This window comes from Eptesicus fuscus, chromosome 16 (assembly GCF_027574615.1).
Source record: "Eptesicus fuscus isolate TK198812 chromosome 16, DD_ASM_mEF_20220401, whole genome shotgun sequence".
In the NCBI taxonomy this organism is placed as follows: domain Eukaryota; kingdom Metazoa; phylum Chordata; class Mammalia; order Chiroptera; family Vespertilionidae; genus Eptesicus; species Eptesicus fuscus.
Window position 1 is genome coordinate 55,860,060 of NC_072488.1, and position 20,738 is coordinate 55,880,797.

Below are 20,738 nucleotides of genomic sequence, written 5' to 3' on the forward strand. Positions count from 1 at the left end.
TAGATAGGACTGTTTTTAGCTGTCTAAGGTCCCTAAGTTAAAAACCCCTTCCTGGAGTTATTTTAGGTATTTTTGTGGATGGTAACTATTGTAATACTTTAGGATAGTACTGCATTCATGCATTTATTTTTGTGAGAATAATCCTAATCTAAATCAGAAGTTTGCAAACTGTGGCTGCTGAGACTGGTTCTTACATTTTTGAAGAGTTATTAAAATAAAAGGAAAAATTTGCAACAGAAACATTAGGTTGCCTGCAATTTTAAAGTATTTACTATCTGGTCATTTACAGAAAAAGTTTGCTAACCCTGATCTAAGTTAATATAACTTAAATTCTGTTCACCTGCTTGTTTTCTTTGGGAAATGTTCCTGTAAGATTTGTTTTAGAATGGACATTTGAAATTTTTCATTTTCTTCTACAGAGAAGATGGTGAATTAGAAGATGGTGAAATTGATGATGCAGGATTTGAAGAAACACAAGAACAGGAAGCAGAAGAGGATGAGAAACAGAAAAATGAGAAAGCCTACAGAAAATCAAGAAAAAAACACAAGAAAGAAAGAGAAAAGAAAAAGTCCAAAAGGAGAAAACGTGAGAAACATAAGGTTAGTTAGAATCTACTTTTTATTTTCAGTAAATTTTTATGAAATATACTGAAAATTAGAAAGTATAAATCATTGCTTATTTTCTTATAAAACATGGATTATATCTTTTTATTTATGTGATTAATGTATTTTTAACATGAGTATCATATAAATTATCTTAGATTTAAAAAATAATTTTAATGCAAATTAAAATAAATATTTTTAGTTGATGAAAGTTTGTAGAATGCTGAAGCTTAGGGAATGAAAGTTTCATTCTCTGCAGATACAGATTAACAGCATTGGCCTTGTCCATCCATTTATTGATTTATTTACAGGTATCATGTGCTTGCTGTGGAGGTCTCCGTGTCATGTGCTGGGGGTTATAGTAACAAGTGTTCTTTATAGAGATTACATTGAAAAGGGAAGGAGAGAGGCAGTAACCCATGAAAAACAAATGCTATCAAGAAAACAGTAAAGTGCTGTTTGTTGAGATAATGTGAGTTGGGGTGGAGAAGAAAGGAAACTATGCTGACAGAGAACCCAGGTAGTTTTTGAAACTCTGAATTTTCCCCATAAAAACAAAGCAATTAGGATATTGTCAAAACCAAAAAGTTATTAACAATATCTACAAAAAATGAAGTAACAAGATATCCCCACAAATGTCAAAAGTACAAATGGATAAGACTAACCCACAAATAGCAACTGTGTAATGAAGCAGAGGGAAGGTAAAAGGAACTTCCAGAAAACAGACTGCCAACAGGTGTTTCAAGTGGCAGAGTCCCCACTGAACCTGGTTGAGGGCACCAATTCTATTTCCAGTCAGGGCCGATAGATGTTTCTCATCAGTGTTTCTATCTCTCTCTCCCTCTCCCTTCCTCTCTCTGAAATCAATAAGAATTTTTTTTTAATTCAAGTCTTCTTTTCCCAAGGGAAAAGTTCTTTACTCCAGGAAGACACTTCAGAAATATAAAAGGAAAAAGAAACCACCTAAAATTTAACTAACTAGAGTAACCACTGTTAACATTTTAATATATTTCCTGATTTTTTCCCCTGAATATTGGAGACATACTGTTTAATTGATTTTATATTTTGTATACTTACTAATATTACAGATAAACATTTTTATGTTACTCTAAAATCTTCCAAAATACCATTTTAATTGATTGCTGTATCCTTTAGTAAATCATTCTCTTCCTACTGGGCATAGAGGTCATTTGTGGTAAATCTTGAAGGATAGGTGGAATTAGATAGTTGGCCAAAGAAATCCAGAGAATACAAAAGCAAAAATTGTGAAAAGGATTGCATGTTTGGGGAAATCACTGAAGTCCCTAAATTCTTTCTGTCATTATTTGAATATTTAAGTGGTTCACCAAGTGGTTTCCTGTTAATTTGTTCTTGGATTATATGTTTTTGCCCTTTTCACTCACCATGATGTGATGTAATGTTTTTTTGTAGAGTTCTATAAAAAACATAGTAATTTAGACTTGAAATTTAGTACTTACTAATCAAGTTCAGCATATTGAAGGAAATAAACTACCAGTGTATAATAAGTAAACTAACAAAATTAAAGGAACACTTTCAAACACTTTGAACAAATACCAACAATACCCAAAAAAGGAAGAATAAGTATTACATCCTTTTCACTTAAAATGTTAATAACTTTTAATTAGCATTTCCAGCTATTTTAATGTAGACCAATTGCTTATTCCAGGTTAATGATTACTTCTTAGTACTTTACTAGTGACCCGGTGCATGAAATTCATGCACATTAAAAGGGAATGAATTAGAGGAAATATTTTAATATTTCTATTTGCCCTTTCTCTATAATAGAAGTGTCAGAAATGAAAGAAAATAAGTAAAATGTATATGAAAATCTTCCTCTTGTCAGAGTCTGGGGCATGCCACGGGAACCAGAGTCAAGTCCCCGCTCATCCATGTGTGCCTCGATATAGTGCGAGACCCAGACCCATCTGGCCCCACCCGTCAAACCCTGCCGGGGGCAAGAGGGGGTGCCGCCTCAGGTAGTCTGGCCAGGCACCAGGGTGGGATGCACGGCCTGAGGTCCCCCAGCCTGAGCCGGGGCAGGGGGCATGCCTTGAGGTCCCCTGTCAAGCCCTGTGGGTGGGGGGCATGGCCTAAGGTCCCTGTCAAGCCCCATGGGCAGGAGTTGCAGTCTGAGGTCTCCCGTCCAGCCCCGCATAGCAGGTATGCGGCCTCAGGTCCCCTGGCCTGGCTCCAGGGCGGGGGGCATGGCCTCAGGTCCCCTTTCAAGCCCTTCGGGGCGGGGGATGCACCCTAAGGTTCCCTGTCAAGCCCCACTGGGCGGGGGGCACGGCCTGAGGTCCCTTGTCAAGCCTCGTGGGGCGTGGCCTGAGGTCCCCCATCCTAGCGCTGGGGTGGAGGGTGCGGCGTGAGGTCCCCTGTCAAGCCCCACCAGGTGGGGTGGGCACAGCCTCAGGTCCCCTGCCCTGGCCCAGCACCATGCAGCCTCAGGTCCCTGCTGATTGCTCATTAAGGCTGATTACAGGAACTTGGCCTCCACTGTGGGCACAGCCATCTTGTATTACAGAATCCCTGCCTCTGCTGTGGGCATAGCCATTTTGTGTTACGGAATCCCTGCCTCTCTGTGGGCACAGCAATCTTGCTATGGCATGATGGTCAATTTGCATATTCCCTCTTTATTAGATAGGATGTGAGCCCTTAAGGTTCTCTCTCTCTTTTTTTTTTTAAATATATTTTTATTGATTTTTTACAGAGAGGAAGAGAGAGGGATAGAGAGTTAGAAACATTGATGAGAGAGAAACATCGATCAGCTGCCTCTTGCACACCCCCTACTGGGGATGTGCCTGCAACCAAGGTACATGCCCTTGACCAGAATTGAACCTGGGACCCTTGAGTCCACAGGCCAACGCTCTATCCACTGAGCCAAACCGGTTTCGGCAAAGTTCTCTCTTAAGCAGAATTTCTATTCTCTGGTAGTTCTTCCTGAAGCAGTGTCTTCATTTGAGCTTCTTCTTTCTTAAGCAAGTTATCTTTTTTAACTGAAAGGTTTTCCTTTGAGCTAGAGCTGACTTCTGTTAGCAACTGAGCAAACTTGACTTTTAAATGGACAATATTTATTTCAAACATTTACCAACAAAGATTAGGTAGTTAAGCATGAAGCATGTCATGGCATATTTGTAAAAAGGTTTCTTCACATCACTTACCAAATCAATAAAACAGAACTAACAACACCATAAAACTAAACATTTGAAAAACAAAGTAGAGGAAAACAATTTGTGTTCCTTAAAAAGCATTTAAGAATGTAGTAGAGGAACCCGAACAGTGTGCCTCAGTGGTTGAGCATTGATACATGAACCAGGAGGTCATGATTCATTCCCCATCAGGGCACATGCTCGGGTTGCTGGCTTGACTCCCAGTAGGGGGCGTGCAGGAGGCAGCTGAACCATGATTCTCTCTCATCATTGATGTTTTTTTCTCTCTCTCCCTTTCCCTTCCTCTCTCTGAAATCAATAAAAACTTTTTTTATTAAAGAATGTAGTAGAGGAAAACATCTCTAAAAGCATCAGAGTTCAATTAATTCAGCCAAATTTTAACTGAGTTTGTTCTAGGTCTAGATACTGGGAATGCAATAAGGATAAAATACAGAGCCAGTTCTTCACTGATAAGACCTTTAAGAATTCTTTAAAGACTGCTCAACCTGGGAACGTAATTATTTTGACTAGATGGAGGAAATTTGGTGACTTCTTTTTTTTTTTTAGAAATTGCACTCATACTTGAAGAATGATATTTGTCACTCTATCAATTACTGGTGATTTCTGTTTCACTTTTGTTCAGTTTTATGGGTTGGATTTATTTTATAATTTAGAATGTTTTAGAATCTTAGCTTTAGGATACTTATACAATAGAAGAAGAACTCTAAAGCCATTTTAGGTAAAAATAAATTAATTCATACTCTATGCATGTTCTAGAAACCTTTTTGGTGACGAGAAACCAACTTTATTTCTTTTAAGATTAACTTATATCTAAAGTTTCTTTAGAGCATAGAGATTTAGTATTTCCCGTTTGAAGTCCTTGGGCCATAGTATGATGAGGAAAATGCTGCCATGAAGTCCCTGAGATGAGGGGAAGATATGCTTTCCCTCAGAAAATTTTCGAGAATTTTTTTGGGGGATGGCCTTTGGAATAAGAAATTTTTAATTAACACTTTAGAACCTACAAGGGTAATGTAATCTATTGGTTAGCCCTTCTGGTTGAAATAAGCTTATCTAGTTACTAGTTAAATATTCTTTTATTTGCAAAGTAATGTGTTTTTTTTTCCCCTTCTTTTAGCATAATTCGCCATCTAGTGATGACAGTTCAGACTACAGCTTTGATTCAGATGTCGGACATACAGAAAGTTCCCACAAAAAAAGAACTGGTTTCTACAGGGATTATGACATTCCATTTCCTCAGGTATTGTCTTTTTTTTTTTTAATATATTTTATTGATTTTTTACAGAAAGGAAGAGAGAGGGATAGAGAGTTAGAAACATTGATGAGAGAGAAACATCAATCAGCTGCCTCCTGCACACCCCCTACTGGGGATGTGCCCGCAACCAAGGTACATGCCCTTGACCGGAATCGAACCTGGGACCTTTCAGTCCGCAGGCCGACGCTCTATCCACTGAGCCAAACCGGTTTCAGCTGTCTTTTTTATTGTAATAAAATACACATAACATAAAATTTACAATTTTAACCAAGTAAACCTATACAGTTCAGTAGTATTAAGCATATTCACAATAATCCATTTTGAGAACTTTTTCATCATCCCAAACAGAAACTGTCTTTCCATCTATATATATAAAAGCCTAAGCAAACGTTCCACCATTTGACCATTCGACCGGTAGCTATGACGCACACTGACCACCAGGGGGCAGACGCTCTAACCAGTAGGTTACCTTGTTGCTGGGGTCTGGCCAATTGTGACTGGGCAAGATAGGCCGGACACGCCCTGGAGCCCTCCCGCGGACCCTCCCAGGCCCTGATCATGCACTGGTAGGGTCCCTCAGCCTGGCCTGCACCCTCTTACAATCCGGAACCCCCTGGGGCATGTCAGAGAGCTGCAGGCCAGGCCGAAGGACCCCACCCGTGCACAAATCTGTGCAACGAGCCTCTAGTTAAGCAATAAAAACCTCATTAGTTCCCCCCTAGCTCCTGGTAACCACTGTTCTACCTTCTATCTCTATGAATTTGCCCACTCTAGGTATCCTATATAGGTGGACTTATACAGTAATTTTTTTTTGTTATTAACTTACAAAATTTTCAAAGTTCATCCATGATGCAGCAAAACATGTGTCAGAATTTCATTCCTTCCTAAGGCTGAATAATATTCCATTGCTTGCATATACCACACTTTGTATATTAATTTCTCTTTTTTTTAATTTCTTTATTGATTAAGGTGTCAATATTTGTCCTCATCCCCCTATTCCCATCTCACACCCCTCCCCACAGATGCCCCCACCCCCCTGTTGTCCTTAACCATTGGTTAGGCTCTTATGTGTATATTAATTTCTCTGTTGATGGCCACTTGGATTGTTTTGACTTTTTGTTGTAAATAATACTGTTATGAACATGAGTGTCTACTCATAGGAATGGAGTTTCTGATCGTATAATAATTCTGTGTTTAATTTTCTGAGGAACCACCATCCTATGTCCCACAAAGGCTGCATCGTGTTACATTCCCACCAACAATTCATGAGGTTTCCTGATTTCTGCACATCCTTGTCAAACTTGTTATTTTTGTGGGGTTTTTTATAATAGCTTTCCTAATGAGTATGAAGTGGTATTCATTGTGGTTTTGAGGTACTGCTTCTCAAAAAGGGAAAAACTAAACTTTCAATTTTATTCTTTGCTTTCTGATATTTTGCAAAGATATTTTACAAGATACATGCTTTAAAATACACTATGTATTACTGTGCTTAGGCTGCCGTAAGAAAATAGTACAGACGGGGTGGATTAAACAACAGAAGTTTATTTTCTCGCCAACTGGGGGCTGGAAGTCTAAGATCCACGTGCTGGCAGGGTGGTTTCCTCTGAGGATGAGGGAAGGGTCTGTTTAGGCCTTCCTTCTTGGCTTGTCAATGGCCACCTTCTTGCTATTGTGTCCTCACATGGTCATCCCTCTGTGCATCACCCAACCCTGGTGTCTCTGTGTCTCCAAATTTCTTCTCATAAGGGCACAAGTCGTAGTGGATCAGGGTCCATCCTAACAGCCTAATCACCACTTTAAAGGCCTGATCTCCAAATACAGTCACGTTGTGAGGTACTTGCGTTAGGACTTCAACATATAAATTTTGTGACATCTACCTCTTTAAATGCAAAAATTATTCGAAGTGTTTTAAACACAAAATATTTTAACACATCATAATAAACTTTATATATATGTGATATATATATATATATATATATATATATATATATATATAATATGTTGGACTGTCTCAACAAAGTCTTCAGTATAAAAACTACTGTATTTTGTGCTAGAAAGATCAGGGCTTGCAGGAGCACTGGAGAGTGTTCAAGTCAGTGTGCTCCTATCTGAAAAGCCCCAGACTTTCTGAGGCCCAGTTTCTGCCAGTCTGGCTTGTCTGCAAGTGCTATATTCTTTCACCTAATTTGGTTTTCCAGTCTCTTGTGATCTTAGAAATCACATTACTGTGTCTGTTGCCTTCTATTTTTCTACTGACATCTTTACAATTGAGGCTACTTAGTGACCATTGAATAAATAGGTTTTAATAAAATATCTTCTTTTAAACTTTGAAAAGAATTATACTCTGGTTAATAATTTTACCTAGTTAGGTACATATTAGACTATATATTTGTATATGTATACATATATACTCAACATGTCTAGTGATTTTAGAGTGAATGGTGCTGCCATTTCTCAGAGCATTTAAACAATTAACTATTCATTAGAATTATTTTTACTACTAATGACAGAATTTCTAAATTAGTTCTGTTTCAGCAAATACTGATTGGTGCCTAAATTTCACCATTTGCAGTTAGATTTATTTTTTAGAAATAGTCAAAAGTCATTTGGATACTCTTCCAATGAAAGAAGAAATGCTTAAGATGGGCATTGCTATTTCAGAAAATAACAAGGATTGAGATTTATAAACTCTTGACTCATTGGCTGTCACTAAAAGTAACTCCAAAAGAAGAGATGCAGAATATTTTAAATAGTGGCAGAAGTACTATAATAAGTTTATACATATTGTAAATTTATATAATCTTATTTGGGGGCTGCTGTGAAGGACAGGATCAGTTTGTATGTACAAACAATAGCACATTTGTTTTAAGTGACTCATTTTCTTAAACAATATAGTTATTGTCATTATTATTGACTATTATATATCCCTAGTGATGCAAGAATTTTTATTTTAAGAACTCCAAGAAATTAAGAAAAACAATATAACACCTACAAAATTACAGGCCAAAAGTAGAATGTATATTAACACCAGAGGACTTAATATATCTTCCCCTGCTGGTCTCTCATTTCATGTTGACAGAAATTGCCAAGGGGCCAGCTCCTGTTTGGCAGAAACAAGACATTCTAGCAGTGTAGATGTCCTAATAATCAGCCAGCATAGTGATCAGAGAAACTGTATGCTGTGGTAGAATTTAATAGTTTTTCTCATTTCTTTTATCTTTTTGCAGTTGGGCTTTAAAAAACACTTGCTAGATCCTTGCTGGTGTGTTTTGTTCATTCGGATGATGAACATGTGCAGCCTAAGGAGACTTTCTCCTAGGACCTAGAGCATGAATGGGGCTGCTTGTGGCCAGCCTGGGCGCTCTGACCCTCAGGAAGCCAGGAGACTCTTCCACTGCGAAAGGAGCCCTGAGACAGGATGTTTACCGTTGTGAAAACTAGGGAGAAGATAAAGTGAAAGCTAGGGATAATTCTATTTTAAAAACTAGGAATATGAAGATTATTTTTGTGAAGGCCATGACAAATCAGAGAATTGAATTAATATTAAGACTTAAAAGTTTTTGTGATAAACATCTAATCTCCAAAGAAAAATTAATACTCACCTATTAAAAGTAATTTTTAGTCATAAAACATTGAATATATTATTGAGGCATCAGTGTTATTACATTTTTATAAATAGAAACATGGATACCATTCAACTAATTAATCTAACTTAATTTAAACAATTATTTTGTTTTATTTCATTGGCTTTAAAAAAAATCAGAAACCATGCCTTTTGGCTACCATTTTGATTTCTGAATTTCTGAAGTGCTAGACTTGAGAAATTTATAAATTTTTAAATTTTTAAATTTTAAATTTTAAAAATACTGCTGAAAAATGAAAAATCTAATACAATGTTTTCAGTATTTAAAATTTATGAGCTAATTGATTTTCTTTATTGTGTTAATTACATATTTTCTCTAATTTCTAATTACTGAACTTAATATTTTTCTGCATTTTATTAAAAACTCATAGTCACATGTTGGTATTCTGGCAGGGGCAGTATTTTTATATCACAGTTAAAATGTATAAACTGGGTTTATCTGGATTCTCAAATTGTAATTACAATTTTTTTTTGCTTTCTTATAATAAAAAAATTGACAGAAGATGTGATAGACCTAATAAGATGAATAGAGGTAGGCTTGAATACTGTCATTAAATAAACTTCTAGGACTAAAGTGTGTTGTTTTCACATGCTTTAGTAAAGAAGCCATAAAGTTAATAAGGTGCATTGTCATAAATAACTCTTAATGAGCAGTTTATTAGATATCTTTTATTTATTGGGAAATAATCTATTTTTCAATATTGGACCTCAGATACAAATATTTTCTTAGAAAAATGTCTAAACATATTTTTTATTCAATATAACATGTAGTTTTGGAACTTTTCAATGTTAGAACAATATGTATGTTTTTTCTACCCCTCCCCCAAGCTATTTTACTATCTTTTCCTTATTTTCAAAAATACTTTTTTTTTTTAAATATATTTTATTGATTTTTTACAGAGAGGAAGGGAGAGGGATAGAGAGTTAGAAACATCGATGAGAGAGGAACATCGATCAGCTGCCTCTTGCACACCCCCCACTGGGGACGTGCCCGCAACCAAGGTACATGCCCTTGACCGGAATCGAACCTGGGACCCTTGAGTCCGCAGGCCGACGCTCTATCCACTGAGCCAAACCGGTTTCGGCCAAAAATACTTTTTCTGTTTTTTTGGAGAAGGAATTCATGTATGACAGGAATTCACATAAGTATTCTGTATGTACAAATGTTGAGACATGGGACATGGAAAGCAGAAAAACATCTCAGCAAGGATCTTTGAACATTATGAAATTTAATAATATCAAAGTAGCATTTACTTTTTAACTTATTTTTAATTGGTGTCCTAGATCAGTACTAATCAAGGGGCAGAACTAATAACTGTCTCCTTCTTTCTTCCAACTTTCGGGGGGAGAAAAGAAGCCTTTATGTTACTATCAATTCCTGTATGTAACTGAAAAATCCTAACAGTGGGTTGTCCATTTCCACTTAGCATGGGCACATATCAGGAAGCTACGTGACATCAAGGAGGAGTCAATATAACAAAAAATTTAAAAGTAAAGAGTATGGTGAGTACAGTACCTACAGTGATGACAACTTTGGTAACTACAGTGACGACAACTTCGGTAACTACAGTCAGGAAACAGAAGAAGATTTTGACAGTCAGCTCAAACAATACAGACAAGCTAAAGAACCCTCCAGTATTGCTTTAGGATCATCATTTTTTAAAGAACCAGGGAAAAAACAAAGAATGAAAGGACTTCAGCAAGGTAAGTTTTAAATTGTCAATCTGTTTTTGAATGTAAGAACCTTATTAAAATAGGTAGCTGTGGAGTGAAAACTTACATTTCTTAGCCCTTTCTCAAGATCAGTTTATTCATTTTTATTTATCTTGTAGGCCTTGAGGACAAAAGTCTATAAATATTTCAATCTGTATGAAATGTTAATATTTGAATTAGAAAGATACCCTAATATTTTAAAAGTATGTAAAAGTATAAAACAATTTTCCTGTTATGTTTTTCTCTGCAATATATTACTATACTGAAAAAAAAAATAACCTACCTTTTTCTGTTGTCTCTGATGCTCTAAGTATTTATGTACTTTAGACCAGTAAAGACAGAGTTCTGGAAAGCTATTCTTTCTTTGTTTATCCTCACCTGAGGATATTTTTTCCATTGATTTTAAAGAGAGTGTAAGGGAGGAGGGGAGAGAGAGAAACTTCAATGAGAGAGAGACACATCGATTGCTTGCCTCCCAAGTGCGCCCCAACCAGATCGGGAATTGAACCTGTAATTGAGGTGCGTGCTCTTGAATGTAATCGAACCCACAACCCTCTTTAACCACAGAGCTAGACTGGCTAGGGCTGGGAAGCTATTATTTTGTTTGGCTTTAAAATATGGTGGTTACCTTTGCTATGCAAGTGTACTTAGGACTATGGACATATATCAAGATCGGAAATAAGAACCTAATCTAAAGAAATTTCTACAGTCATCACCTATTTATTTGCTATATTGAGACACATGGTCCCTGGAAAGATCAGGGTAAGTTACCATAGAAACTGTGGGCCCCATAAAGATGGAAGCAAGCTTAAGAAAAGTTCAATCAGTGTGTTCTACTCAAGAAAACTAGAGCAAGATGAGGCCGAGGTAAAACAGTGGGCACCCAAACTCTGTGTATCTATCCTTTAATTATTGTTGAGAAAAGCAGTCAGTTAAAAGTAAATTTGGTTATTTCTATGGCTTTTTTTATTTCCTAGCAAAATTCCTTTGAAAAATATGAAACTAAAGAGAAAGGAATTTGTCTGAACTAAGGAGAAAGGAATTTGTCTCTGCATCTGCTACTGTAATTATAGTCAAACAGTGGTGTGGAGATAACTCCACATGGGAATAGCCCAAATGTGGAGGCCTCTTCATCCCTTCCCGCTGAGGTTTTCCATCAGGCTCTTTCTGTTTGTGCTATTAATGAACTGAGTGATACATTTATTTTTGACATTTGTTTTCTCCTGGATTATGGAAGGAATGTATGGCCAAATGCAGAAAACTTTTCCTATTTGTAGACAAGATAACCCAGCAAAGATCAAAGATAAAATAATTTTAATCCCTACTTCCAGAGATAATTACTTGAACATTTTTGGTGTACATTCTTTTAGAATTTTTCTGACAATTATTTTTTTATTTTTTTAATATATTTTATTGATTTTTACAGGGAGGAAGGGAGAGGGATAGAGAGCTAGAAACGTCGATGAGAGAGAAACATCGACCAGCTGCCTCCTGCACATCCCCTACTGGGGATGTGCCCGCAACCAAGGTATATGCCCTTAACCGGAATAGAACTGGGACCTTCCAGTCCGCAGGCCGACGCTCTATCCACTGAGCCAAACCGGTTTCGGCTCTGACAATTATTTTTAACAAAAACTATTTATACTGTGGTAATTTGTTCTCCACCCCCCTTAACTTCTTACCTTAATGAGTAGCTTTTAATGCCTGCATTCTGTTCAAAGTAGATATACCATAATTTGTCTAACAAATTGTTAGGTTTGTTTGATAGTAATTGTTTGAGATTTAAGTTGCACCCAGTTTTTTAAAATTCTGTGATTAATCTTGCATATTTATACATATATCAGAAAACATCTTGGCAAACGTATTTCTTAATAAATTCTGAAATGTAGAATTGAGTCAAAGGACATAGCCACATATTTGAAGATTTTTTATTCATATAACAGGGTGATAACCAAAAAAGTGATGTACCTGTTTATAAAATCCTTGCTAGTGTGTGAAAATGCCATACTCTGTAAGTCCCTACACACAGTATTCTTTGAGGTGAAAATCGGTATGTTATTTTTTTAATTTATTTTAGTGAGATAAAACTTTTTTCCCACATATTTATTGGCTATTTTGTAGGTTTAAGATCATTAGAAGATGTATTAGTTCAATATGACTTTGGTAAAATAAGAAATCATTTTGTATTTTAACTTCCTACCCTAATAAATACTTTTTGCTATTTGGCTATCTTTATAGATGCTTTTAAATAGCAAGTTTTTCAAAAGTAAAAGACAAGTCAGTCGCCCAGCTGGCAAGGCTCAGTGGTTGAGTGTCGACCTATGAACCAGGAGGTCACAATTCGAATCCAGGTCATGTCATATGCTCAGGTTGCAGGCTCAATCCCTAGTGTGGGGTGTGTAGGAGGTCGTTGCTCAGTGATTCTCTCTCATCATTGAAGTTTCCATCTCTCTCTCCCTCTCCCTTCCTCTCTGAAATCAATAAAAAAATTACCTTTTTTAAAAAGTAAAAGACATATAAGTTTTATTTGAAGATATATGTGCTATGTACTCAAAATTATCAATAGAAACAATTCGCTATAAATTAACCACTAATACCTACATTGTCTTCCATAGAGATGAATATAATATTAAATTCTCTGAAAAACTGAAAGCCTTGTTAATTGCTTTTTCTAAGGAAAATTTAAAAGAAACTGGATTTGACTTCTCCATCCATGTACATTCTTGTTCCTTGTCTTCCTTAATGTGTTAACATCCCTTAAGAAACAAAAGAACCCTGGCGTGGTGGCTCAGTTTGTTGGAACATCATCCTGTACACAAAAAAGGTTGGGGTTCAATCCCCAGTCAGGGCCTGTATGGGAGGCAATTGATCAGTGTTTCTCACATCGAAGTTTCTCTCTTCCTTCCTCTGTCTAAAAAAATCAATGAAAACATATTCTCAGGTGAGGATTAAAAAACAAAATAAAAGTATAAGAAGCAGTGCCCAGAAAGTTTTAAAATGTAAAGATTGAATTAATTTTTTCATTGAATTTAGAGGAGGAAAATGCACTGTACATTATAGACTGTTAAAAAATAAGGTGTTGCCCTGGCCAGTGTGCAAGGTGGTTAGAGCATCGGCCACACACTGAAGGATCTTGGGTTCGATTCCCAGTCAAGGGCAGGTACCTGGGTTGCAGGTTCGATCCTTGGTTGGAGCAACCAAGGGATGTGTCTCTTTCACGTTGGTTGATCTATCTCTCTCTCTTTCTCTCTCTCTCTCTCCCTCCTTTTTCTTTTTCCCTCCCTCCCCCCTCTCTCCCTCCTTTCCTTCCCCTTTCTCTACCACTCTCTCTAAAAGCACTGGAAAAAAATATCCTCAGGTGAGGATTAACAAAAAAAAAAACCACACTAAACAGCTGTTTCTAATAAACTAATATATTGACAGGTGTGCTGTTTTTCTATAGTATTTGAAGTACATTTTAACTTTTTTAGGTACTGAACAGAGGCTTAAAAGTTTTAATGTTGGTCGTGGACGAGGTTTGCTGAAGAAAATCAAACGCAAAGACCGTGGGGGAAGAGTCAGTAAAGGGCCCAGTATGTTTTCAGGAATGGATGACTTTCAAGAGGTACTGAGCGTTTATACATGATGAGGAGATTAGCTTCTCCATCTTTTAACCTGTTTGGCTGCAAATAAAGCATTCGATTTTAATGCTACTTTTCTAGTAAAATGAATCATTCTTAGTTCAGATCAAACATAAATAAATTCCATAAAAGTAATTGTTTTTTAATTAGTCATGATTCTAATATAGAGATGCAAATTTAGGTGACTTTGAAATAAAACTGATATGTTTGAAAGCAGTTTAAAATAACAGTGATATATTTGGAAAGCAAATATATGTTTTGTTAGTTCTCTGTTGGGCTTTCCTTTCCTAGGAGTCGTCTTCGCCAGATGCAAATGTCAATAAAATGGTAATAACTCAATATGTAGCGGGCCAAGAAGAGAGTAGTAAATTAGCTAACTGAAGTTAAAAGCATTAAAAGAGAAGAAGAGATATAAATGGTTGGAAAGATGAATTTATGAACTACCCATATGGTAGATATCAAATAAATATATGTTAACTTGAACTCAGATGTGTACATTTCAACTTTGTAGCTTTCTGTAGTCTGTATTCTGCCACAGGTCCAGTGAGGTCTGACTGAATTCACAGATCAAGGGTGAGATATATTCCACTCATTTAATCAGAACTAAACTGGAAAATGAAACAAAAACTACAATCCTTTATTAAAACACTGAGGCATATCATTAGAAAGTAACATAGACTGACAGAAAGAGACAAAATGAGAGTACATACAGTATTAAATTAATAAAGTCTAGGAACTACTTGGTGCATTTTTAGGGGGTTCTTTGATGATAATCACTAGGTATTTTTACTGTTTAATTTCAGAGTATATTTCTCAGGTTGGCTCACTGGCTTTGCATTAATGAACTCTCTCAGTTGTCTCTTTCATTATAGCCATGATTCTTTATACAGATGGCATATGTGAGCTAGTCATTTATATCTACTTGTTCTAAGTGAGCCAGAAATAGAAAATGTTTGTAAGTCAAATTTACATAGATTTAAGATATTTTCAGTGATATGTAAGAGTAAAGTATTCACAATTTTATTGTTCTTTCCTGGGACAATGTAGGTATACTTATATTTTTAAAAAGAACCTCTAGGATTATGTTTTCTTGGTATTGTGCTTTTTAAAAGACTTCTTACAGTAAAATGGATATTTCTGCTGTGAGCATTGAGGATCAGGTGTAAATCTAGCCATCTGTTGCTCCAAGTGTTTGCTTTGAGACAATTTCCTGTATCAGTAAACTGTGCAACATTGTTCTCTAGTAAATTGAGGGAAAACTAGAATCAAATCAGGAGAGCAAATAGTCACTGCACTTCTACAGTGCGCTGGGCACACGCATGCGAGGTGCTCAGTTAACAGTGCGGTTTCATGGCCACATGAATGGTGTTTTTAGCACAGTCAAGAACCATCCCCTGTCATGACTCAGTCTTCTTATACTCACAGAAGTCAAGTTGGCGCCTGAGGAGAACAAAGGAAAACATAGGGCTGTGAGATTTGCCATCATACACTATTTTTCCTATTTTTTTTAATTTATAAATTAAAGATAATACATCCTCACTGAGGATATTTTTCTCTAAAGAAAGTACAAAATAATTAATTTTTAAGGGATTCATCTAGAGACATACACTATTAAATGTGGGGGTATATTTTTCGTTTTTTATTTTTATTATGAAATTGTGATTTGTTTTGGATGTGTAGCATGTTTCTAGGGTTGTTGTTTGTTTGGTGTGGTGGGTTTTTTTTGTTTTTTTTTTTTACTATGTAAGTAATTCTGCTGTTGTTATATTTATGAATAAATCTTTGTGTGCCTTCCTGATAATTCATTTAGAATAATCCTATAAAGTACAAATTCTGTGACAAACATGGAAATTTTAAGTCTTTTATAACATACCTATCAACACTATATTTTATTGTTTCTTTGCCAAAATGGAGTTTTATTGTTAATTTTCAAGCTTTTCATAATTTTATGCTTTAAAATATAGTTTTGCATCCTCCTTAACATAGAAATAGGTTTCTTTGCAACCACTAGTAGCATAAGCAGTTCACTAGAAGCATATCTCTCCGAATAAATGAGTAACTCAGAATGCCCCATCTTGCCACTTTTAATAGTCAGTTTGAACTGCTTTCCAGATTCATTTGACTGTACAATTTAATAACTATTTAATATATGTTGCATTTTAATAAAAAAATTTTCTTGCAGTATAATAAACCAGGGAAAAAATGGAAGGTGATGACTCAGGAATTTATTAATCAGCACACAGTGGAACACAAAGGAAAACAAATCTGTAAATACTTTCTGGAAGGGAGATGTATTAAGGTAAATTCACAGGGGTATGATAAATCATTTCACTTACAAAATGCTCTTTTAAATTTAAACCTTTTTTGGGAGTGGGGTGTCGTTTTTTCATTTCTCATTTTAGTTGTAATAAAACTGGTTCTTCACAATGTAACTCATGGAAATACTATACATCAGAACTCATTTAATTTCATTTTGGGATGATGTAATTTGTTGAAATCAGATTTTATTTAATAAACACAGTGCTGACTGTGTGGCAAGTACTGTTCAAAGTGGATTACTAATATTAAATGTTTGAATCTTTATAGCAACCCTAGAAAGTAGTTACTATTATTGACCCATTGTAAACACGGCCACACCACATGGTTAAATTAGTCCCCATAGTAGCTCAGCTAGACATGGTGAGTGGGCAGATGCCCCTGAGCCAGCACTGTGCTGCCTTTGCACGTACTAGTAGCCACACCCACCATCTTGAGCAAAAACTCTTAAGACTGAAGATATAACTATAGTTCCGCTATGAAATGCCATGGAGAAAATTCAATTCAATTGTTTCTTTTTTTCTCTTTGTTTCCTCCTTTCTTTTCTTTTTGGAACAGGGAGATCAATGTAAATTTGATCATGATGCAGAGTTGGAGAAGAGGAAAGAGATCTGCAGATTTTATTTACAAGGATATTGTACAAAAGGGGAGAACTGCATTTACATGCATAATATCCTTTACTGAAAATATGTTAACCAAAATATTGAGGTTTGAAAGAATAATTGAGGGTTTGAAAAATCCTAAGTACAACCTAAAAAGCCTAGTTTGGTTTTAAATTTAAAACACATTACATAAACTAAGTCTAGTCAGCTTTTGTACTTAAGAAAGGCAAGCTGATTTTTATTCTTTAGGGAAATGAAATAAATAACTTCCCTGTGGAAAAAAATCTGTGAAATAAAGGTACTTTGTATCTAATATACACTTATAAGTATTTCAATAGCATGTGCTTCCTGAAAGAGTTGGCAAAATACAGGTTGTCCCCAAAAAATGTATACATGCTTTAACAGCTGATAGCTCAATTTTGAAAATGAAATTATTTTAATAAATACTGTCTTTATAATTATTCAAAGTGTGTGTCTACATTTTTGGGGATACCCTGTATTTATGTTATAACTTTATTATTTTTACTTAGGTTCATAAGTAACAAATTGTCATTGTTAAACATTATAAAATCAAAGTCTCATCAAATCTTACCCCCCAAAAAAATAAAAAATAAATCTTACCCCCAATTATCACTGTATATTCTTCCTCAGTTCTTTCTTTGGAAATCGATACATCTAAATTGTACTCCTGCCCCACTCAAATTGGTATTTCACTATATGTTTATAGTTCTTTAATGTGTGTGTGTGTGTGTGTACACACACACACACACACACAGAGAGAGAGAGAGAGAGAGAGAGAGAGAGAGAGAACATGTGCTGGTGGACTAATGGAGCCTTTCTCCCTCAGACTGAAACTCCATCTTTATTATGATGAAATGTTATGTATATGGTTTTGTTCTAGAGTTTCTGTTTGGCTCCATGGTCTGTTCGTCTTCATATCTCTGCTGCTTTGATGAGATTATTTCTGCCTCATCAGCACACTTGATATTTGGTAGATTTTCATGTCTGTTTTTCCAGATACAATTTGAAATAGTCTTGTCTAGTTCAAAAACAATGTAAAAAAAGTAAAAATTCCTGTAATCATTTATCTAAATGTAAAGATAAAGCCATACAAATACCAAAGAAGTGTGTGGATGGGTTCCTTTATACTCTAGAACAGAAGTATGACTTAAAATTCAGAAGCAATGAGAGAAAAGACTGAAAAATTAACAGCATAAAAATTTTTAATTTTACATGACAAATACATGACATAAGCCAAGTAAAAGATAAAATGGGAAAAGTTGTTTGCAACTTATATCATAAAAAGTTTGATATATGAGCTTCTAAAATTTGAGAAGAAAAATGGGGCAAGGCATACAGATAATTCATAGAGAGAAATGCAAATGATCCAATACATGTAAAGATGCTCAATCCTATATATATACATATATATATAAAAGGCTAATATGCAAAGTGTCCCCTCAGGAGATCGACTGGGAGACTGGGAGTTCGATCATTCACAGTGACGTGTGCTGGCCCCCAGGGGGCGGCGCAGAATGAAGGGCCCCTACCCGTGCACCAATTGCATGCACTGGGCCTCTAGTTCATAATAAGAGAAATGCAATTTATCTATGCCCAAGATACTATTTGCAGTTATCGGATTTGCAAAAATACTCCCTCTCCCCCCCCCCCCTAAAAAACGGGACAACAAAAGTTGCTAGCAAGGCTGTGATAAAATAGACTCACTCAGACTTTGTTGGCAGAAATTCAAAATGGGGCCACCCTTGTGGAGGAGAGCAGGGCTGTGTTGGCACAATTACACACGACTTCACCCTCTGACATAGTGTTCCTACCATTTTGCATATTTTGGTGAATTAATAGATTTGGGCAGTGATTACTGATGCTGTTAAAACCATAAGGTGAAAAGTTAACGAGAAGTTTTATAATTAATGAATGGGACTGACAACACCTGCTCCAACCCATCAGCCATAGCACTAAAAAGAAACAACTGGGCATCAAATGCCTCTTGATGCAATCGGGAGTATTTATTTTAACATCAGTGACAAATATTAAAATTAACAAGTAAATGATAAAAAAAATAAAAGGGGAGGGGAACTTATATAGATCAATTAAGGAACTTGAGATATATGTTAACCAGATGCAATTTGCAGACCATGTTTGGATCCTAATCTGAACAAAGCAATTATAAAAAGAGCTTTTTTTGAAACAGTCTAAAATATTTGTATATTGATGGGATAGTAGAGATAAAATTAAAATATTAATTTTTCATATTGATGACAGATTGTGATTGTTAAGAAAATATTCTTTATCTGTTTGAAATAAACATGGAAATATCCACAGATTAAATGTGTTTGGAATATACTTTGAATACTCCAGTGTTTTTTGACGGAGAGGTGTGAGGAGAGTATGGGGTGGCATAGATCACACAAAATTGCCAGGTGATGAAATTGAACTTACACAGGCAGCCTGAGGGAGCTAATTGTATTATTCGCTCTCCTTTGGTATATGTTTGATAATTTTCAAGTTAACTTTTTAAAAAATTCCAAGTAATCTCATTCTTCAGGAATAATTATGCTAACAATACGGCATAAAGTCTTTTGGATATTTTTCTAAGATGGGATGTATACATTTGTGAATGGATGGATGTATAGTATACATTTAAACATAATTTTTATAAAAATGTGATCAAGCTATGATTGTGAAGGTTGTATCTTTATTTAACATTTACATCTTTACTTCATATTTTGATATATGATGTGCAAGGCCTAATTTTTTCCATATGGTTAACTCATTGTCTCATCTTCAGTGAATTAAAGTGTCACCTTTACCAGAGCCTAAATTTCCATGTGTGCACAGTTTAGCTTCTATACTACTATTATACATGATGCTATTTGACCAGTCCCCTCTATAAGAGTATGGTTAATAGTTAGTAGGGCAAACAATCTTCTTTTCCTGATTAAAATGTTATAATAAATGTGTCTTATTCAAGAAAAAGAAAACAGCCTGGCCAGGTTGTTCAATGGTTAAGCATCAACCCAGGAATCAAGAGGCTGCTTAATGCCGGGGGTCTTAATCCAGCATCTAGAAGGGTTCAGGAATCTGAGAAGGCACTGTGTGTAAATTGATTAAAGAGTCCAGAGATGAAACATAATTTTGGAAGGCATTATGAGGAGCCAGAGAATACTTAGCTAAAGGAACTAAGTTCTCCTTGTCTCAGAACTCCTTGCTTTTTACTAACACAAATTGTCCTAATGCAAAGTAGATATACATCAAAGGCCAGGGTTTAGTATACAGAATCCATTGTCAGATTGGAAGAATTGCCTATGGCTGTTCAGGTGTTTGGCTAGTAGTAGGCAATGACATGTAGATTGATATGCCCTTAGCTCTCTGGCAGCAAGCAGTCAATTTATGCATCCTCTTCAGGTTTGGGGAAATGCCCTCAGCCATCTCCAGATTTCAGCCCTGCTGACGTGCTGGAATTGGCTTCTGGCAGCTGCTGGTTCAATTCCCTGTCAGGGCACATGCCTGGGTTGCAGACTCAATCCTCAGTACAGGGTATGCAGGAGGCAGTCAGTGATTCTCTCTCATTGATGTTTCTCTCTTTCCCTCTCCCTTCCTCTCTGAAATCAATAAAAACATATTTTTTAAAAAAGAAAACATTTTTTTCAGATCTGACATATTTCTTTAGAAACCAGACACCTTATTACTCTGTTTCTAAAAGCTTTCAGTCTATCCTTAAACTTTTCCCTACAGTCATATCATCTGTAAATATAATAATTTATACCTCCTGTTTTA

General features: G+C 35.8%; 1 protein-coding gene across 2 annotated transcripts in view; it reads left to right on the forward strand.

Moving 5' to 3' along the window:
• ZC3H6 (zinc finger CCCH-type containing 6) overlaps positions 1–20,738 on the forward strand; it is a 56,476-nt gene that overhangs the window by 24,991 nt on the left and 10,747 nt on the right. For both annotated transcript variants that reach the window (XM_054728010.1, XM_054728011.1), the window contains exons 2-7: positions 420–600; positions 4,912–5,034; positions 10,120–10,396; positions 13,876–14,009; positions 16,208–16,324; positions 16,900–17,011. In XM_054728010.1, the coding sequence (XP_054583985.1) occupies positions 420–600; positions 4,912–5,034; positions 10,120–10,396; positions 13,876–14,009; positions 16,208–16,324; positions 16,900–17,011 (944 nt within the window). The remainder of the gene's footprint in view (positions 1–419; positions 601–4,911; positions 5,035–10,119; positions 10,397–13,875; positions 14,010–16,207; positions 16,325–16,899; positions 17,012–20,738) is intronic.